The sequence below is a fragment of the Accipiter gentilis genome, chromosome Z, assembly GCF_929443795.1.
Source record: "Accipiter gentilis chromosome Z, bAccGen1.1, whole genome shotgun sequence".
In the NCBI taxonomy this organism is placed as follows: Eukaryota; Metazoa; Chordata; class Aves; order Accipitriformes; family Accipitridae; genus Astur; species Astur gentilis.
Window position 1 is genome coordinate 27366453 of NC_064919.1, and position 22082 is coordinate 27388534.

Genomic DNA, 22082 nt, shown 5'->3' on the forward strand with positions numbered 1-22082 from the left:
CAAACATTGACACTATATAATATCCCTGGAAAGGAAAAAAGCACTTTTTCGTACTTACTGCTAAAACTGCATCAGTTTCTGGGATGAAAATTTAAATGCAACTGCTATGGTTGCAGTAGGACTGCAGTCATGATACAGTCAATACCTGCAAACCTGTGTGAGGACTGGTGGAAAAAGATTTAAGCAGGGAATGGATTTTAATATTTTTCTTCTAAGAACATGGCTAATCACTAGCTGATGTTTACCTTAAGTGTGTGCAATTGATATGTACACATACAAACTTTATATGTACAAAGCATTAATTTTCTGTTTTTCCAAATAGAATATTATTAGCTTGTAGATGTCCTACCTAGTCAGTGGTATCCTAGTTGGTCACTGACTAACAGAGTATTCTAATGAACAGCAGTGAGCAAAACATGCTTATTTTATGGACGTAACAGTGTGTAAGTATCAAAGCTAAAACTTGCCTTTAAACAAATGCATGTTGTGATGCTCTTCTGAAATAATTTCTGAGCAGAAAAAAATCTATTTTGGCTAATGTTGGAAATGTTATTTCACCTTTATGCTAGTAATGTCATAATGACTATAGGATTCTTACCTTTTGAGAAATCTAAACCTGCCTGTTCAGTCTGAGCAAGGCATTTAGCCAGTTGCGTATATTCAATGAGGTCTACAGAAAGGACACAATTTCCTGAATATTACCACAGAGTGCAAATATTGTGCCCTAAATAACACACCAGTTACTGTAAATGTCAGTAGAGGGAGTTTTTCTGACTTTGATTTAGTGAGAGCCTATAGCAAAGCCAGCTGTTACCACTTTTTAACTGCTTGTCATTGTGAAGGGGGGGAGCATCAGTTCTACACACTTTTTGTCTTTTGATTAAAAGAGGGAAACAGTTTCCCAAGCACTTCCCAACAGGTGCAGAACCACAACATTAGGTGTATTGGACCCATAACTCTTTTTTGTGTTTGTACTGAATTTGCTAGTTCTTCTTTGTAAGTTCTAGGAAAAAAAGTGACGCCTGCCTTGGAAACACATCATCAAAGACTAAGGGAATTTATTTCAAGTTAGTTGAGGAATGCTTCAAGTGTGAGCTCAGTATGAAGACAGAGTGTGCATTCATATGTCTGTGTATAAATCATTTTAGTTATTTTCACAAACAGGGACAGAATTAATAAAAATGGATGAAAAAAATGATAAACAGAACAAACTAACATTTTGGCAGCCCAATCACCTTTTGTAAGTCAAGACAGCTTCCAATAGTTGCCATTTGCTGCAAAAGGCAACATTTTCTGACCTAATACATAGTTTTTTGAAGGATGGGGGATACTATGCAATGAAATAAAAACTACTTTGCAGTGCTTCAGGCAGTATTTTTCAGCTATAGCTTTTGAGGGTTTTTGCAAAGGTGAAGAAAATGTGTATGCAAATGGTCTTTCATAAGTTAAAATCTGCATGCCCAAGTCAAGTTGTCTGATTGCCAGTATGCATGTTGAACTGCTGGCCAATGTACAATTTCAAAATGGCAGACATTAATGGAAGTTACCAATGTGTTCAGATTGGCAGACAATACACTACGGAGTCCAGTCTGTGGTGACAGGCAGGCGTATTTCCCTGTGATCATGTATTTTGAGGCAAGCACAGTTCTAGAAAGGAAGTTTTCACAGCAGCACTTGTTCCTGGGAAATAAGTAGGGGCTGACACTAGTCTTAGGTGTATGATCTTTTGCATTAGTGCTAGACATGTTGTTTCCACTTACTTTTTTTCTCCTAATACAGTAAGTACTCTTAAAATTAAAAATTTTGAATGGAAAATGATGAGGGAGGGCTGAAAGAAGAAATAAGCTGGTTTTGGTTTATTATTTACATAACATGGGAAATCATGTTTTGACTGAAGCAAGATAAGTATTTTCTCAACAAAGGCAGATGTATTGGAGCATATGGAGGCTGACTGCTGTAGAATTTAATGGTGTGTATTTCTACTTTTGTGGGAGTATATACATAGTTCTATTTTTAGCATTGACACCTTCAGTGTCATTTTGGTTTTTCATCCCTTTTAGGGTTGCTGAAGCATATGGCCTAGTGTTTCAAGACTAGCTTTTCTCTAAGTGATCTTAATTATTCTGAAGTGTAATTTTTCAGAGTAGACACCTGCATTATAGCAGAAGCTGTATTAAAAAACCTCTTGAGAAAAAGGTGTGGAAAGGTGAAAGGAGATAATGAAACATTCAAAATACCATGTGCTTCACTTCTTCCACGTAAAATAATCAAAAAAGGGATTAGAATAAAATCTGCAGTTCTTTCTCTGCTTTTGCATAATGAAGCTACTTTGTGCACTTGAAGTCCTTACATGCAGAGGCTGAAATGTGGGCAGCCCTTCAGATGAAGAGAAGGTAAAGGGTATTTTATTTTAGCACAAAAGATGATTTGCGTTTTCACTCTCTTACTCTTCCACTTGTCTTTCTTCTTCCCCATTTACAGCTTCTGCGATCCCAGATAATGGAAGGAGATCCTGTCTAAAGCTTAAGGTCTTTGTGCGACCAGCAAGTAAGTTCTTCAGATCAAGCTTTCAAGGGTGGCTTTGTAGCACATGCTTCACTGTGTGGTCTAGTAAACAGCAGTAAATCTTTTTTTTATTGTTAAATCTTGCGTATCTGTTCTGTACAGCAACATTTGTGTTATGGTTTTCATCTTATTTTCTTATCATTTTTCATAAAGCTTTGTTTTAATTACATGGCAGTTGCTAACTTGTTGTTTCTTAAACTGTTGTACAAATAGAAGACTCTCCTGGCATTTGGACAAGTGCCACAGACGTTAAAATATAAATATGCTTAATTATACATAGTAAATAGAGAGAAAAAAGAGAGAAAAAAAGGAAAGTGGGGATTTTAAGGGTGTCTCACTAACATATTTGGCTGTTATCTCTATTTTTGTTGTAGACAGCTGTATGAAAACTATAGGTGTTCATGATCGTGTTTTCGATGTTAACGACAAAGTAGAAAATTCATTAGAACCAGCAGGTTAGTATGCTTAGAGAATCTCTTTTAACAAATACGTGTATCTCTGGTGCTTAAGTACTTTTTTCCTCTTCTCTCTGCATGCTTCGCATGGTACAACTGCTCTGCTTTTGCACATTTCTAGCAATGCTAATATCACTTATGCTGTATTTCCTCTATCCTTGTTTAATGCAGGGAAGGAAAAATATTGGTTTATTTGTTTTTTGGGTGATACAGTTTAATAAAATATGGTGTGTGCCAGTGTAAAATTTTCACCAGTATCCCGAAGTCACTGGCCCATCCAAGCTGAACATGCAGCATGTTGGCAAAACACTCTTTTTACTAACTGGGCCCAAAGTTTTAGAAATTAAGTCAATGGGCACACTTCATTTATTATGTGGTTTCAAAAGACTTTCAGAAAAACAGAAAGACTGCTTGTTTAATGCTGGTGCATGACACTGGCATGCAACTGACAGTGTTTAAGTAAGAAATTAGTCCTTTAAAATTATATACATTTGTATGTATATTTGGTTAGGTGAAGTATCATTTTTACATACATGCACGCACACACACACTGATATATATAAATTCCTATCCTGTTTTTATTGAAGCAAACTTAAGTTTTGGGGGGCTTTTCTGTCTTTTTTTGCAAAAACTGCCTTAAGAATAAGGCTTGCTGTGATAAAGCCCCTCATTTGCTCATTAACCTCCACCATCAATCAAGCTGTTGTGTCTTTGTGTGGAAAGTACATGTGTATTGTTTGTATGGCTCAGGTTTATGAGAGATAGAAGCATGTTTAATTCTAGGGGCCTGAGTAATCCCACCAGTTTCAGTAGCATGGCTCATGACATTAAAATCAGGTAGATATGTAGGAAAAGTATTTGCAATAGTAGTATTACCTGTTTGTTTTATACTGTTTTATACACACTGGTCACACACTGTTATATTCTAACCTCAGTAATTAAAATACACAGTTAAATAAACAAATTATACCAGAAAAAAACGACTTACATGCCATTTAGTATATAACCTGAAGAACAGATTACCAAGATCTTTTTTTTTCTCTTATGCTGTTTGATAGAGACTTCCCCATTGGTATGAAGCAACATACTACTTTTTTGCGCTTTTTTATTTGCAGTTCCTTTAACTAAAAGTCATTATTTATACAGAAGTATAAATAGGGCTTTCACAAGTTACCCAGTTTGAATGACTTACCAATGGTTACACAATAGATTTTATTATTTTTCTTTAAAAGGATTTTTGGAACTCTCCTAAAAATTTTGGTTTTGACAATCAAAGATGTTCTCTGAGCAAATCTAAATGCAAGGAGAGTGAATTTACATTAGCTATATTTGTGCATTTATTAACAGCATTATTCTACAGAAAACATTAGGATGATCTTTCCCTATTTCTTGGTAGCTTATGAATCCAGAAATGCAATGCACTTTTTTTACGTTTTGTGATTTGGTGAACAAGGGCTAATTAATGTGTATTTCTCATGGTACTGCTTTGCAAAAGAGATCATCTGAGTACTAAATGCCTGATTTTAGTGAACTTGCTGAGGTTGTTGCTCACTTCCCATTGAATGGCTGTACCTAACAGCACCATCACAAAAGCATATCGTTAGAAAGCAGCAGGCAAACCAGGGAACCAAAATCATATAAAGACCATCCTGCAGCCTGAGATGAAATACTGTTTGTGTTACCAGAAGGAAATAATAGCTTTAATGAGAAGGTTTGGTAACAAAAAGTTCCCACTCCTGACATCAGTGTATATTTGCATTATTATTTGGACTGGTCACCATTAGATAATCAGTCATTCCCAGATCCACCAACTTCTGTCACACTTTTCTGTTATTAGGCTATTAGACTTGCTGCTGCCTTGGCGGAACTTGTTGCATGTGATCTGTGTCATGTACTAATTTACCTGACTGACGTGCATCTTCTGGTTCAGTGCTCTCTTCTAGCCTGACACTGTCTTCTTCCACAGTAGACAGAAGAATTGGGAGGCAGGAGGGTCATGTTCAGCGGATTACTTACTTACTTACTGTCACCTTTCTTTTAAAAATCCCCATTTGTGTGATTTTTGAACCCTTGTAATTTCACTGGTTTTGTTCAGGAATTTGTAGGAAACTTCTATAGAAATCACACTTGGTTCAGAATTGATGAAAGTAATGGACCCTATTAATGTCCTTTCCTTCTCTTCCTCCTTAATAATAAAAATAAAAATCCCTAAACAAAAATTGCAGCTGTGCATATCTAGAAAAATTATACCTGAAGCATATGATGTAAAGGTACGTGATCTGGAAAATTCATGGCTGTCAAAATATCTTTTTCTATTTAATGCTAGCATTCCCAGTCTTTAGCAGTGACCTTCCAGATTTTACTCAGCAGTTTTGTTCTCTTGCCTTCGGTGTTTAAAATAAAGCAAACCCTTTTCCTCAAGCATTAAGGATTGTGCAGTGTTATAACTCTGCACATCCAAGGAAGATCATATTTGTAAAGTGATTTTGAGAACCACAGATGAATCGTGTGCTCTAGCATATGAGTGCAGAAACCTTGGGACTGCATTGACAGAAAACCCAGATGATTTCTTGAAAGAAATCCCTTATGTTACATGAAAATTAATTCTTCTGTGAAGAATGGCTTTATAAAAATGGCATCATAGAAGATCTCCATATTTTTCATTTAAGAGAAGTAATCTTTTTAATTTAGGGCTTTTTCATTGAGGTTTTTTTTAGCAGTAGCCAGTGTTGCAGTTGTGGCAGTATCTGATAGTCAAAGAGAATGAGGATTTATTACTGCTCTACACTAGTTCTGCCCTATTGTGTTTTAGTGCTGACTCACAGATGTAATTAGGACAAAACTGTTGACATTCAATGTTGCAAATTCAGACTTATTTGCAATTCTAGTGACGATGCAAGAGGTAGAAGGTAATGCACATCATTCTCCTCTGTAGTTTCAGTGCATCAGCAGTGAGTAAATGTTTCCAAATTGGGAAGAGCTGACTCTAGACATTTGAAAGGAGGTAGAGCTCACATTTAGAACTGGGATAGTTTTTCCCCATTACTTCTTAGCGTAAGATTTAATTGGGAAGCTGATTTTGTGAAGTACTGTATTCTTACTGCAGTGTCACCAAAGTACAAGAGTGTAACTCAGAAGTAAAATGTGAAACAGCTTTTGGTACTGATAACCACTGCTGGCACTTGTCAGTAGCCAGCATTCACTGAAATTTTTAGATTCCTTTGAAATCATTCTGGAGGAAAAATACTAGGGCCTCATTCAGGGCTGAAGTGCCTGGAAGGGTCTCCCTGCTGTACATGGTGAGGAGCTGTAACTGAAGTCATTCCAGCCAGTCTTTCCCACTGACATCAGTGGGACTTTCATCTGATGATGTCCCTTTCTTACAAAGGTGAACATATTTACAGGTGATCAGTGCTTGCTTTTCATACTTTTGCCTTGAGCAGCACTGAAGACCTGTTACACCTGATGTAATTGTAGTGTCAATCAGTGCTGGAAAAAACATGCAATAAATTGCTAATCCAGTTTACTGTGCATCTTGCTGTGTAGCCAAACTGGGGCTGAAGAGCCTATTAACCTAAATTATGCTAAGTGCTCTACCTGTTTCTGTGCTAGGTGTCAAGGATATAAAGGGGAGGGAGCTTGTTTCTAGCTAAAGCTAAGTAACATGAAAGGCTCCACGCCAAAGTGGCATGGGGATCCCAGTGTCCTGACTCCCACTTCCCTTAGTGCCTCTAATTGGAATTGCACAGCTCTCACCCAGTGTAATCCTGGCAGTGCAATTTGTTGAGATGGGAGCTACAAGACAGATACATCATAGATATGTCGACACCTCTCATAAAATGGTGGAGCTTATTACACTAAGTAGTGAGATACCATTTCCTGGAAACTTAGGCACTCTAAAATAACTTATGGATACATTTTGAAGCCACTTCACACTTCCTAAAAAGGTTTAGCTTATTTCATTCATTTAGTACTAAAAATTCAAAATTTAGTACTGAAATTCAAACTCAGAGCTGACTTTTTATGGCAAGCCTCAGACAGATTACTTTTAAAATAGCTAGATTAGAGAGCTGTGGATATGGTGGGCTTTGCAGAGAAAAATACCACACCTATAACAACATTTAAGTTGAATGTGACTTTACCTACCTATTTTTATGTTACAAGCAGTGGCTTTAAGGCTGATCTTTAGTTTACAAAAACTGATCAGAGTTTTATTCAGTATCACAAATTTAGTATTTGCTACTGTGTTCTCTTCTGCCAGTAATGTATAAGCATGTTTTCCCAACCCAGCTGGTTCTTTTTTTCATTAGTTTTAGCAGCATATATGTAAGTCTGTATTTTGTGTGCCAAAAAAGGTGATCTGTTACCTACAAGGCTTTCCAGATTGAGTATGTATTCTATAAAATTGGAGGTTGTCATGTGGTAGCCTTTAAAATTATGTTTCAAGAAAGGCAGACTGGTCTTATATCCTCTGCGCATCCCTAGATGTGATATACTTCAGTGGAAATTTTATGCATGGAAGTGGAATATACGCTTGAGCTTACAGGCTGTCATTTCAAATTCAGGAGCCAAAATCTGTAACTGAGTAAGGGGATTAACTGCAAAATTAATTCTGAGCACATGCAACTCTTCAAGCCCTTTTGAAAATCAGGTGGTTTTATTTAGCTGCCTCCCTATTGACATTGCTGTCTAATGAGCCATCCAAAGCTAGAGCTACAGTGTTTTATTAGAAGAGGAATCTTTCATTCCTCAATCTGCTGAAATCAGGCTTACTTTCTGCTCCTCTGGTCTTCAGTGGGAGTCTTGCCAGTAAGAAATGCAGGACTTGGCCCCAAGTTGGTTACATAATGAGGTATTACACGCTTGTGAAAGTCAATGACAGCACAAGGTTCATTGCCCTATTTCATAAAGGCATTGAAATCTACTTACAGTTGTCGGCTCAGTGAGAGTTTATTAAGGATGCAAAATCTCATTGGAATGTATGCTTTCTGTTTGAACAGATGATACCGTACATGAGTCAGCCGAGCCATCCCGTGGTGAGAACGCGGCACAGACACCAAGGATACCCAGCCGGCTTTTGGCAACTCTATTGTTCCTCCTGGCAATGCTTTTGATATTATAGCACAGTATGCTCCGGCAACCTGTCACAGAAAATATCAGGGTCTTGGAACATCAAAGATCCACCTAACTGCTCATCCCAGGAAAGGGACTTTATTGTTTTTGCAGATGTCAAATTGTTATTTTTCCCTTTTCCCTTTTCTTCTCCTGTTTAGCCTGAACTCAGCAAAAATTTGAAGGGGATAACTAGCTTCAGCACCCATCCCTACCTACCTGTGACTTTCTTAACCCCTCCATATAAATAAAAGGACTCCAAATGAAAATGCCAAACTATAATAGTGACACTAGTGATTCTTATTTTCCTCTGCATTCTCCTTTAAGAAGTCACCTCTGTTAGCTCACTGTGTCATCTGTATGTGGACAAGGAAGAATAGTGGCAGATGCAGTCAGTGAAGGATAAGGGAAGTGAGTGAAAGCCTGGGAGAGTTTTTCTCTCTGATACAATATTTATGCCTTCTCATTCAGCACTGTAAGATGATCATGCAAGGCATCGTGTCACCATGTCAGGACTGGAGGGGAAATATTAAGAATAGATATAATATAACACCATTTCCTCCAGGAGTTTCTAAATGAACAGGCTTCTGAAAGGGAAAGATTATGTTTCTTATAGGACTGTCTTGAAACATCTTTGACAGTAAAATTTGTGGTCACAAGTAGAAATGCTGTCTTTGGTGAGAGGAGGAAGTTAGTATTAGGAATGTTAGCACACAGCAGGCAAGGTCAGATTTAGGAAACTTCACTGGGGGTGTGAGTGCCTCTGTTATTTCGTTTTAAGGGGATAATGCACACCGGATTATTTTATTTTAAAACAAATCACCGTGGTGCTACAATTTTTTTCTTGAAATGCAGAGGCACTTTTGAGAATAAAGTGACCTTCCCCAGCGCTGACTTAGTAGCTGATAGCCTTGGATGCTGCTCTGGGTGTTAATACATGCTAAGAGAGGACATCAGTGGCCAGAGGAAACATGTTTGGGACACAGGATCTCCAGTGTGCTCTTGATTTGTCTCTCCTGCAAGTTCCTCAATCATGGGAATAAACCACATGTAGAAGAAGCCAGGACAGTCTAGTAATATTCTTTGGTAGGGGGAAAGAAAAGAAGTGTGGAATATGAATTCAAGTGTTGATTTTTTTATCTTTTCCCCTTCCAGCACAGTTTGAAAAGTAGAGGAAACGTGTTTATCAGCCAGAGATAAACTAGATGGGCTCCCAAAGACTTAACGAAATATTTTTTTAAAAATCCACTAGAATAGAAAATACATTATTTAGATATACTTTATGCTGAGAGTGAGTATATATGCTTGTCCTATTTAAACATGTGAGAGAAGTGGTAACCCTTGATGCAATTAGGAAATGGGACTGTCTTGTTTGATGGAATTAGGAGTGACCCTGTTTAAGGAATCTGAGCCTTGGCTAACGTAGAACCTTAAAAAGTCATTTGCCAGGAAGTGCAAGCCTTGGGGTATATTTTGACTAGGCTGCCATGAAATTTGGACTGCTAAGCATAATCAGGGAAATATCAGACCAAGACTGAAACAGAGCTTTTCTAACAAAAACTGTGATAATTATGTTAAATGTAAAACAAAACATGGAGCACATTCATGCAAAACAAGGGGTTTCTATATTAATTCTGAAGAATTCTGTTCTGCTGTAACAAAATTGAATGATACCATTAATGGACAGCACTTTGTGGGCTTTTTTTAATGAAGAAAAGCTTTCCAGCAGTTGAACCAGCCCACTATTCAAAAAAGGAGGAAAGGGAGAAATAAATTAACATGTAAAGGAAGGTTTATGCATGCTAAACTATGATCTGGGCTTGCCTGATATCATACAACTTGGTCATTAATTCAACGCCTGTGCTTACGGAAAGAATGTAGGAAATTTCCTCTAGTGTGAAGTGCACACAATAAAGATAGGCAGTCTAAACAGTGAGGGAAGTCATCATCTCATTACAGCCTATCTGGTACTTTTCTGTCTTCAATGTGGATGTGCTTCGTACACACACTAATACTTCCAGTAGGTAGGAATTAAAAAGCTTTGGATGAGGTGAGCTTAGTCAAAATGCACCTTCTCAAATGGATTATTAACTAGACTACAGATAATATTGCATGATAAGTAACCATATTAAAATTATTTCATACTAGCAGTGCCAATTTAGTGTAGAAGTGGTGACTTCATTTTTCTTCCTTTGTCTCTGAATGATGTCAGAGTGCAAGACATACGTTTATCCACAGCAAGAGATTTTCACTAGTGTTATTGCTGGTGAAATTCACCCCTTAGTGTTATCACAGAGCCCTGCTGGGCAGATGAGGAACTACACAAGTGATGCAGCTGCTTGGCAGATCTGTCCACTGCCTGGTGTGGTGTGGCTTGATGGCATCAGGCAATCCCAGTCATACATGCCAAGTACATAAATGCTAATGGGTTTTGTGTTGCATTGCAAATCTCTGGATGCTTTAAATGCAGACGTTGTTGCAAAGTACTGCTCCCTTCCCCTTTATCTGCTCCAGCTCAAGTCTGAGGGACTGATTCTTCCTCAGCCTGGGTGGCTAACTTACCCCCATGACCTGCACTCCTGGCTGCCAAGGGCATTGCGATGTGAAGCAGGGAAAATAGGGATCAGTCAGTTTAGTGGATACTGTGTATCCTTTAATAGACAAGGTAACATTTCGTGTTAGTTTAGAATATTGTTTTGTACTGTACTTACTTGGATGGCAAAGGAAAGACAAGTAAAACTTAAAGCTATGTTCTTTAAATTCTGTATTATTAGCAATCTCTGTTGTATATAGTGTTTGATAATAAAGTATTAATTTGATTCTTATGTCTTTTGTAAGTGAGAACAATAGACTTTCAGGATCTTAAAATCACACGTTGATTACAAGACAGAGCTTTGAAGCATCAAGTGTGATCATGGCTGAGAACTGAGAGACAAGTGGCCATGACACTGCAGCATACAGGACTCATCTTTGAAATTTGTTCATCTATTACAAGACTTCACAATGCCAAGACCTGGAACAACATGACTTTTGATGATCAATGTTTTGTCCTCAGTGTTTAAAGGTCTGATGTTGGAGCCCTGTGGTTTCTGTGTTAGTTTTTGTTCTTTTGTATCATGTTTGTTTCTAAAAAGGCTTTGGGGATATAACAACTCTTCTGTTATTTTGTTTGTTTCTTTCTTTTTTCTTTATTATTTTTTTCCTCCTGTTTTCCTTCTGGTTTTGTTTCCATGAATAGTTTTTTCCAGAAAGGATCTTGCCAGTGTCATGTGTGATATATATACGTACTTGGTTCCAAAAGAACTAAAAACAAATTTGGGAGGTACTGAGAGTAGACGAGTAGGTTGTTTCTTTTCCTATATAATTGTGGAAGGAAAATAGTTGTCTTTGTACCTGTTGATTCCCATTCCTAACCCTCAAAACCGAACTTAATCCATTGCCTTGTGAGAGCAATGGTTCAGTCACTTTCAGATGCTTAGAGTGTTAACTCTTCCCCTCCTTTCATTACACTTGGATTTTGTAATCACCAGTTTTAATGTACAACCCTCCACACTTCTCTTCCCTCTTCCTGCCCTTCCTTCTCTCCCACCCTTCTCCTTTTTTAATTTGGAGCTGTGAATGGGCAGATCTGTTTCTGGTCTGGCATCACTGAGTTTTTCCCATGCATTCACTCTCGAGCTTCTCGGATGTGAGACAAATCTCCCTACAATAGGCTTGCTGCCATTGTCTGTACAGTTTAATAGATGCTGGCATGTTGGAGGTTACCCATGAGTCTGCGAAATCCGCTTTCCATGCTTACTCTTGACACCCCATTGAAGACACTCATTGTGTATGCATCTGGGTATGAAAGTCCAGCTCAGTGTGGTCCTGTGCTTGTACTGCCCTGCTTTGCAGTTTCTTTGCACTTATTCATTGAGTGCTGTTTTTGAAATGCTTACATTATATGAACTTTAAAGAAAATGTTAAAAAAAAACCAAACAAAACCCACCCGAAATCCCTGCCCCATAAGATCTGTATTTGTATATACACGTGTCCGTACAATTATACTTAAATAAAATTAAAGATTTTCATCATTTTAATTGGTTCTCTTAGGCTACATTTTTGTTCAATTAATTACATCTTTATTTTGGGGGCTATTTATACCTACCTTACGTATTTGCGGGCAATGGAAAGTGACGAGGAGTAAGAGTGGGAAAGTGTGAAGAATACAGTGGGCATAACTGACTATCTAGAGCTGTAAGTACCAACATCCTGGCTGATTTAAAGCCTGGCTGCTCTGCTCTTCACCTTTTTTTTTAATGTGTTCGTAGCTCTTCCAAATACTTAGAAGAGTAAGAAACTATGTCAACCACGTGCTCGAGCATTACATGGTTTCTGTCATCACTTTTGCCCTGCTCAGGGCCTCCCGAGCAGTCTTCCTTAATACCCTTGGTAAAAGGTGGTTGTATGGTGTAACTCTTGCTTCTTGAGGAACAGAGCCAGCCACAGAGTGTGCAAACAGGGCAGTTGCACGTGGTGCCCCTCTACCAGGATGCCCCTCAGACTGACAAAGAGATGGGGTTGGAAGTGGCCTTGAAATCTCAGCCATGCTTTTCTTTACAAAAGGGAGAAAAAGGGCTGTGAGCAGCGGGAGCCTCATGGATTGGAGAATTTGAGTAAGGGTGCCTCCTGAAGGGAAGAGGAAGAATGGGGAAGCAAGCAACTGGCTGGCTGTTTCTCCTCCTTCCTTCCACCCCCGCTCCCAGAGCCTGATGTAGTGCCTCTAAAAATGCACAGGACTGGATTGGGGTTGCCTTGTATTTAGGTCTGAAGTGGTTGTCTTTGGCAGTGCCCACTCACTAATCATATGATAAGTTTAACCTGAGAATTGAGGTCATAGAAGGTGGGGGGCACATACCGAAACCTATAATACATACACTGTGCATTCAAAACTCAGTTGTAATTACATCATGTTAGCATTAAACTCACTGAAAGATTTTCATTACATTTAATTACTTGTCAGGGCAGCAAGTACTAATTATAACTTACTCTAGCCTTCTTTACAAATGAGAAGTGACAGCTTGGTGAGAGGAGAAGTGTGTTTGAGTATTTGATACAAAGAATTGATGCACCAGACATTTTTCCTCTGGAGCTGTGATGTTACAACAGGGCAGGGTTATAAGTGACACATGTTCAGTATGTGTTAACATAATAGCCATGTCCAGAAAATATCCTGCAGTCTGACACACTTAATAGCCTTTGCTCAGAAGACACTCTGCTTTTGCTGAGAATGGTATTTGATTTCATTTTTCTGCATTAGCGTGCACAATGGGCCTTTGTGCTCCCCCATCTTTCGTTCCGCAGAATAATTCTGTTCACAGAGTACCTCTGAGGGCATTCTTAGGAATATTCAGGCATGCATCATACCACTATGATATGGTTGTGTGCCAAAATGGTTTTATTCATTCAAAACAAAGCTTTGATTTCTATTGGTTAGAGATGTGGTAACAAACTGGGGTGGTTAAGTTTTTTACAGGCTTTAACGGCACAGGATTGAAAAGTGCCTCCTTCCTTATAACTCTTATTTTTGTTAGCATTTGCCCTTAGTTGGGCAAGTTCAGGTTAGTTTAAACCATGATTTAACTTTGTATTACAGGTGTATGCCTAAGAGCCCAGATCAAGACTCAGTCTTCACTGTAAAGGCTGCACTACAGACAGCTTTTTATGACACTGCTATTTATGTTTGTTTACTTTCAGCACCATTTTGATTTGCTACTACAAATCAAAACAAACTGAAGTATCACCAATTCAAAATTTTTGTTAAAATTTTCTCCTAGATCACATAGAAGCTTTTAAAACAAAATATTTGTTAGATGCAAAAATATCCTTTAAAAAAAATTCAAAATGGAAGTGGTATTGTGAAAAATGTTGATGAGCTAAGCAGGTTTTTCTTGGTTCTCCCCCCCCCCCCCCCCCCCATATAAATCTTTTAGCTGACTGATACTGTCAGTCATATTTAATTTGGAAGAATTCAAGGCACAAGATAACTCTTGCAGCCACCAGCAGATCTTGAAACAGTTGTTTCGCTTATGATGGTTCTTCAAGGAAGTTCTCATGTCATTTGGTTACACAAGGAGGAATATAATAATAATAAATACAAGAAATTGCAGGGCAGCAAGCTAGATATCTACTTGGAGGGAAAGAAGAATTTTCTGTTTTGCCTATGAAAGCATTCACTGCATTCAAGATCAAGAGTATGGAGTGATTTCTAGATGCTTATCCACCTTGTAATGTATCTCTGAAGGGAAGGAAGGAAGGTATCTCCTTCTGTATATACAATCTTAAGTGCATTCCTACACACAGCTATCTTTCAGCTCTTAAGTTCAAAGCATGCTCTAAGTGCCGTTTTGTGGGACACACTTGCCCACTTAGCAATATATCTTTTCCAGTACTAATTTTAACATTTAAACACATTTCTTTATCTACAGAGAAAACTGCTGTTGGCAAAACTGAAGTTTTTGTCTGTATGGTATTTGTAAAAGTAAAGGTCAAGTAAATTGCTAGGATACTGTAGGTATAAGCATCCATCTGTTCCTTCTACTGCTGAGAACCAATTGTGCCTTTAGTTTAGTTGTTTACTGTAACTTGCAGTATCTTAACTAAAGGTTCAACGAATCACTGACTACCTAGTGCAAGAAGTTGAGGAGGCTTTTTTTTTTTTCCTCACTGCCACTTTACCCATTGCAAAACAAAGGAATAAGAAGTCTAGAAACTGAATGCCACAAAAGCAAAGCATCCTTAGGCCTAAAGTCACAATCCTGATGTGATACTGAAGTTCCAATCCTTTCATACTTGGGTATTGGGAATAAATGGAGTGCTACATATTGCAAATGGCAAACTGTGGTCCTGCAGCAACTGTCCTTGCCTGAGGAGAGTTAGAAGAATCAAGCCCTTGGCTGAGTGTGAATGCTTCAGTGGAAAGTTGGCATCCTGTGATTACATAGCACTGCATGTATTCCAATGCTTCTGTTTGCTACAATGGGGATGGAGAAAGGGTGGGGAAGAAAAAGAGAGCTCATTCAGTCACAGATGGCTAAGCAGCAGCGGGACAGCTGACTCCAAGCCAAGGAAATGGCTACTGGTGTAAACTGTCCATGAGCAAATGTCTTGCTTATTTGTTGAAATTCATGAAAACATCAAATACAAAACCTGCAAGGGGACAGATTGTTGTCTCTAGAAGTAGTTCTCTGGTCAAGCACTATGCTCGCAGAAGTCAGGGGAAGATTTACCATTTAGTCAGGCCAACATTGGTTAGTTTTGAAAACCCACTAGCATTTAAAAACATACATCTCACCTTACCATTCTGAAACAGGAAAAACCTGAAATCTCGCAGCCTGCAAGGCTCCTTGAGGCTGTATCTGGAGCTGTTGCATGTGGAGCTAGCAGCTCAAGATTTTGAGGACCTGAACCCTTGTGAGAGGTCTCCCCCCATTGCTCAGCACTCTGTAGCAAATACTTTAATGGTGGTTTTCAGACTTGGACTTGGGAGTAACTTTTGCTGTTGTTTTATCTTTGCCATCAAAAAGATCCTGAAGCTGAATCAGGAGCATGCAGTGCAGTTAAACTGACTTTCAGGAGGTAGGGTACAGCTACATGTTGATTTAGGATGACTGCAAAGAGAAGGATGGCTGCTTTGCCTTAGAAAGGATTGAACAAGAGCATGGATCTTGCACAATGTTAATGGTTAGACATTAAATGTGAGGCAAAGCTGGATGAACCCTTGCAGCAATGCTTATCAGGCTTTGTGCATTAGTTTTACCATATCCTGGTTCTTGCACATACTTGCATTACAAAAGGCCTTGTGTTCCCCTTGACACAGAAGCCAAAACAGGTGTGCATATCATCCTTGCTAGTGAATACGTGCCCCTTTTGTTGTTGTTTATTTAATTATTCTGCATTTATTTGCAGGTAAAAAGAAAGGGAAACCGTGCACACTTCCTGTTCTCTGGTCTCATTACCCAGATTTCCTCAAAACTCTTGTACTCCAGAGAAGTTTTGCCAAGTGGCTAAATGAAATGCACACAGTATGAATATTTATGCTGTTTTAATGATGAGATTTTTGCAGCCATGAATAATAAAGGTTTTAACAAGAACAGATAACAAGACTGGCACAAAACAGTGAAGTGAGTGGTACAGCAGCCTCTCAGTGCAGGGACTCAATTGAGAGCAGCAGGCAGTACATGCCTCCCTCCCCTCACTCTTCCTCTAGAACCAAAATTAGTCTGATGGGACATGCAGATCTTCCAGATAGATAGCTCTGCAGAAAGCAGGTGTTTTATTGATGCTTTGTGCTACAGCCACCTCTTACATGCTTCGTTTAGGAAGCTCAAGGTTTTTGAATGAAAAAGGACCTTCAGCTCTTGAACATTATTTTAGATACTGTCCAGCAGTGCTTGCATTTGATTCTGAAGCTGCTGCTTTGCTGTGTCTGTTCAGGAACAACTGACTGACAAGTGTTTACAAGATATGGAAGTTTGGGGGCTGTAAGTCAAAGCAGCATGATTTTCATAAGCTGAGGCGGGGAGGCCAATCCCCACTCCTCCCTGCTCCAGCCGAATGGTGCTGAAGGGAGATCACTTTAAGGTCTCATTTTTGGTGAGGTACAGGGAAGCTGTGAGGTACTGAAGACCATAACCCTCTTTGTACTTCTCTGTAGCCACAACTGCTAAAAGCCTTATCTCTTTAGTGTCAAAGTGAGATACCATAAGGTCACGAAAATGGCACATTTGGAGACAACACTGAGCATTACCCTCTGATGAATTTTAGAGCTAGGGTTTACTACATGTTTACTATAGCTAGGTGTGCTGGAGCTGCGAGAGTAGGTGTCAGGCAATGCACACAAGAAAAGAAACACCCACTTAAGAGACCTGCATGTTCACCCTTTCTTAGCCAGCACCTCCCTGCACTGTCCTGTTGTCAGACTGCTTTGCTGCCATCCCTGCTGCCACTCTCCCAGTAAAAATGCTCAATTCAGGCGTTGGTTTGGATCCTGGGTAACTGCTATCTATTCCATATTTTTTCCACATGGAGATGCCAAAAATCATTTGCCTGAATTTTGACCTTTGGCCAAACCTGTACTTCAAGGCTGATGTTCAGGGCTGTGCCCCATGGCTCATTGTGACTTTGCCTGCCACAGTTCACTACAAATCTGATGAAGATCAGGCCTCAAACTGGGCCACTGACAGCAGCCTTGCTCTCAAAGTAGGAGCTAGAAGATGCTTCAGGTAAGAGCTGGACTGGAAAAGCTACCTAGGTCTAGGCACTGGGCTCTATACAAGTCAGAGACAGATGAGATCACATGCATTTGAGGAAAAATAAATGGAATTTATTATCGTAAAACTGCTTGTCTTTAAAAAAAAAAAAGGAAATAAAATTTAAAACAAAACAGTGACTTGAAAGAAATCACAGCTGGGTGCTTTTGAAAAGATTTATTTAATTTGCATGGATGGACAGTCAGGGAAATAAAAGACGACTTTTGTTCTTCAGTGCAGACTAAAATAAATCGATATCAAACTTAGTTATTTTCTTGCCATCTTCTCCATATGGAAGTTTATTTGGTGTTATATCTAACACTGTCAAAAAGAAGAGAAGAAAAATTCAGATTTTAAACAACTGAACTATTTTTAAACTATTTTTAAAACTTTCCTTAAGGGGCAATAAGCTTGCTATGAAACAGGTAGATCCTTTTCTGTGTGTGTTTATACATGATACACAACCGGTATCATGGAGCAAGTTATCCTTAACAGTAATATCTGGATGTCTTTTCACTGTTATTGTCAACATCCTTTCAGTGAAAACTTGTCCTAGAAGCCACCAGGAAAGCTATTTACTTTGTTTCAAACATAATTAAAACAAGAAAATCACAAAGGAGTAAACTAAAGACCGCAGCCACTACCCTACTTTCAGCTCTCTCAGGCAACAGATAACTGTCATAAAGGTGTGGTTTAATACACTGAAGAACAATAAAACTCTTCTATTTTGAGATGTAATACAACTTGCTAGCTGCTTGTGCTTCAGGAGGCTGAGTACATTGTCAGAACTCTGCATTTTCCTCTTCCTCTCCTGAATAAACTGTGAATTTTGAAGAAGTTGCCATGGAAGAGACCAGAATGAAAACACACACCTCTGCCTGTTGTATCTGCAGGAGCAAGGACAGATATAACCCAGGACAGGTCCTCAGAATATATATCCCAGTCACTAAATCTGGGATTGAGGAATTGGAAAATATGATGTTTTCAGAAATGGAAAAAGAAAATACATGCAGTCTTGCAAAGCAGTTTGGGGGGAGGGGGGGAAACAACCCCAAAACAAAAGAATGTCCTAATTGGGTGTCTCACAGAGAAATGAAAAAAGAAAGCCATTCTTGTGGTAGAGTGGCAGGGCATAGAGATTCCCAAGAAGAATCTTCAGAGGAGGGAGAAAACACACAGTGACTCACTGGGCAAGCAGTTTCCATTTGGAAAAATTAGGCAAGAAATATTAACACACCAGATTTGGGAGCTGTTTACATCAACACAATACGCTACTTATTGCATATACAGAGTGAGTGATACCAAGCCTGGAAACCATCATGTCTCATCTAAACCTCAGAGTATCCACTGTTAGTTGAAAAGGGCAAGTGAGAAACAATGCAAGTGTTTGAAATCTAGCAATAAACAGAGAGGAACGTTATGAATTGGACACCTGGTGCTGTGCTGTGATCCCTGGCTTTTAATTTCTGGTCTGTCTCCAACTAAATTAGAAGAGAAGGTAGCATATCTAATAGCAATTCTGTCTGTAGGGCATGCTAGAAAGAACAGAATTTAAATGCTGTATTATCACACAAAGTGTGTCTTGTGGACAGTCCTTCTAGTCCAGCTACTAACAAATATACTCACACACTACTGTGCTTTATGTATTCAACTGTGTAATTTGCCTGTCTATTTATTTTCAGAGAATTGTCAACTCCACCATTAGGAATTAAAATGAAAACTTAGGGGCAGAAGTTGAATCTTTTGACATGCAGTGGTTCAATGTACTGGGAGCAAAAATGGATAGGAAACTACAGCAGAATTAAGGAAATACATTGGCTCTTCCTTGTGAGCCAGCGTACTCTCTCCCTTTTGACCAACCCCAGGAGCCAGTCATTTCTTAGTAAATAAACTTGAAAGCATTCCCTTCATTACCTAGTACTGTAGGATAGTTGGCCAGGAGAGATGCTGTGATGAACTTGTTTGGGCAGAGTGCTAGGTGTGGATACATATATGTGGTTGAAAAGCCTTTGCACAGGCAAAAACTCACATGATATACTATCTTTAATAGAGGAAGGTGACCATGACTATGACAAAGTACATATTCATGGGTAAAAGTGCTCCAGGCCCTAAGGAACATTGTAAACAGATTGTCAGTCTGTGCTGAGCCTGGCTATTAACACAGGAAACAAAGCTCCATTTTGCCCAAAAGTATTAACTGCAATAGGCTGTGGGTCCACTGGGGACATGCTGGCAGGGTGAGGACAAAGCCAATAGGCACTCTGGGGAATGCTGAGTTTCCAGTTCAACCCAACCTGCGATTTTCCCCTATGAACCCTATCTGACCCGCCATACAGAAACAGGGAGACAGGAAAGCCCCCTAAGACAAACATATTTTAGCTTTAAGATCAGTGGTTGGCATTGCTCCCTGGCTGGTTCCCAAAAGGTTTTTTTAATATACAATTTTTCTGCTCTCTCACCTCCTCCCACCCAGTCCTGTTTTCTCTGAAACTCTTTATATGTACTAATTAACTCTACCTTGGCCAGACTTTTGTGAGGGTGAAGGGCAGGATGGAACATTTTGTCTGGTGGGTAGATATTTCCCAAATCAGGAAGCTCTCTTTTTAAGACGTACATTACATGGAGTAGAGGACAGACATAATGAGAAAAGCACAGTGACAAGTAGTGTGGTCTCTTTAAATGGCTTCTAAGCACTGTCTCTTGCCAATCCAAATTTGTTTGTTGTTTTTTTTTTTTCTTAACCAGAATTCATTGACCTCTCACTAAATTTGTTTACCCAGTATGATTTCCATCAGATGGATAGTGACCTTGTTTTCTTCTTCAAACGTTTTCTTTAAGTGTTGTTTCAAACTTAATTCTGTGCTGTCACATCACATGCAGCTTTTGCCAGCCCCATCTGCTGAGAAACACAGCTGGGAGACTAAAACCACTTGTGATGCCTCACACTCAAGAAACAGTCATCTTAAAACAAATATCTCTAAAATATTTTGCCAAATGGCATCTTTGTAAATGTCTCTAACTTCATAGAAAGGAGCAGACGCCAGAAGCTCTGTGTGCACAAGGAGAAGGAACCACTAGCTACCCACCTGAAGCAAATAAGGAATGTTAATTAGAAAAATTCTGTAACTTGGAGTGCTTTACAGATACGCACACTTCTATTTTTATGTGGCAATAGAAATCCTTTTTCAATGGCTGTTAAAACTAGAAACTTTGAGTAATAGGAATGGTTTGAAGGGGTAAAAAATGAACTAAGAGTTTGAACAAGGCTGTGTCATTCTTCACTCACTCTGTAGGCAGTCAGATTGGGCTATTTTAAAATTAGCTGTAATTTGCATAACATATTTTACTGTTATAATTCACTGTCTGTATTTATAGCCATGTCATAACAATCTACGGTTTTCTTTTTATTTTTCCCTTTGGCTGAAGTTTATGATGTGTGTGAAAAGTGAGTCTAAGTCACGCACTGTTTGTTTCAAAAGCACAAGCCAGATGAAGAGACATTGGGTTGTTGCAACTTTACAGAACTGTTTGATCGGATAATTCCAGCCTCCGAGAGTTAGCTTCACCAACTCTTGGTTTTTGTCTCTTAACTAAACAGAGCAAACCTTTTGGAGTGACGGATAGTTTGAAATAGCCAACTATGTTCACACACTCCAGTTCTAAATTAAGGCTGGCCAGAAATCTGTTCAAACAACATGACACTTTTGTTTTTACATATTCATCCAGAAAAAAGAAGGCACTGAATGCCAACGGTCCACAGAAATAGTAAGCTACAAGGCCTGAAAACCACTACATGAACACACTGCTGCAACAGAACAAACAGAAGAAAAGGTCATTTCACTGCATTTTGTATTTTGGCGCGATTTAAGCTCTCACAGTACAGATAGGTCTTTGCTTTCCAGTAGAATTGCCACTCAGAAACAGTTTTGAAGTTTACATCAGCAAAGATGGCTGGACACGAATTGCCAGAACAAAAATCTCAGAGGTTGTGTGTGGAGGCTTCAAACTTCAAAAGTTGTACTGGGGAGACATCTCAGCCTGTCAGGACATGAAGCATAAGCATGTGTTTGTGAGAAAGATTAAATAATTTTTGATTAGCTTAATTTGTGTGAAACTTTCCCCGTTCCGTATGTTTCAAACAGGTTATGTGTATTAGCATCCCCATAGCTTGCTGTTCTTCAGCATTCTTCTGCCTGCCTACAAAACATGTTAAAGGAGAAGCTGTGAAAGTGTTTCTGAAAAGTTTTTGGTATGGCTCTTTTCCATTTTTCTGAGAAGTGAAGTTGAGAAAATTTCAGTGACACAAGCATGAAGCTGGCAGGTTGATCTCCCCAACAGCAAGAGTACATATCAGGGTTGCTTCCTATGGAGAGAAACATTCAGGAAGCAGCAAATCTTTTAGACTGTGTCTGATAAACACAGTCTTGTGTCTCTCATCCTTCTTTGTTCACTGTCAACTTGATCATTCAAGGGACAGATAAAGAATACAAAATAAAAGCAGACAGAATAACAAACTGAGATAAATAGGTAGGACATACCTATTTTGTCAGGTTTGAACTTCCATGTCTGACCAATTAACACTGATCCCTTGGATACATTCATGTGGCATGATACAGGGCTCTGTGCCATCTGGCAACAGCATAGCTGTGCTAGGGTAGCA

General features: G+C 39.0%; 1 protein-coding gene across 2 annotated transcripts in view; it reads left to right on the forward strand.

Annotated features, from left to right (window-relative positions):
- Positions 1-12162, forward strand: part of EFNA5 (ephrin A5) — a 215223-nt gene extending 203061 nt beyond the window's left edge. Inside the window, exons 3-5 of one of the 2 annotated variants that reach the window (XM_049795637.1) lie at positions 2482-2547; positions 2940-3020; positions 8021-12162. In XM_049795637.1, the coding sequence (XP_049651594.1) occupies positions 2482-2547; positions 2940-3020; positions 8021-8142 (269 nt within the window). In that variant the 3' untranslated portion in view covers positions 8143-12162. The remainder of the gene's footprint in view (positions 1-2481; positions 2548-2939; positions 3021-8020) is intronic. The other variant, XM_049795638.1, reaches the window with a different exon arrangement.
- Positions 12163-22082: the final 9920 nt, after the last annotated feature.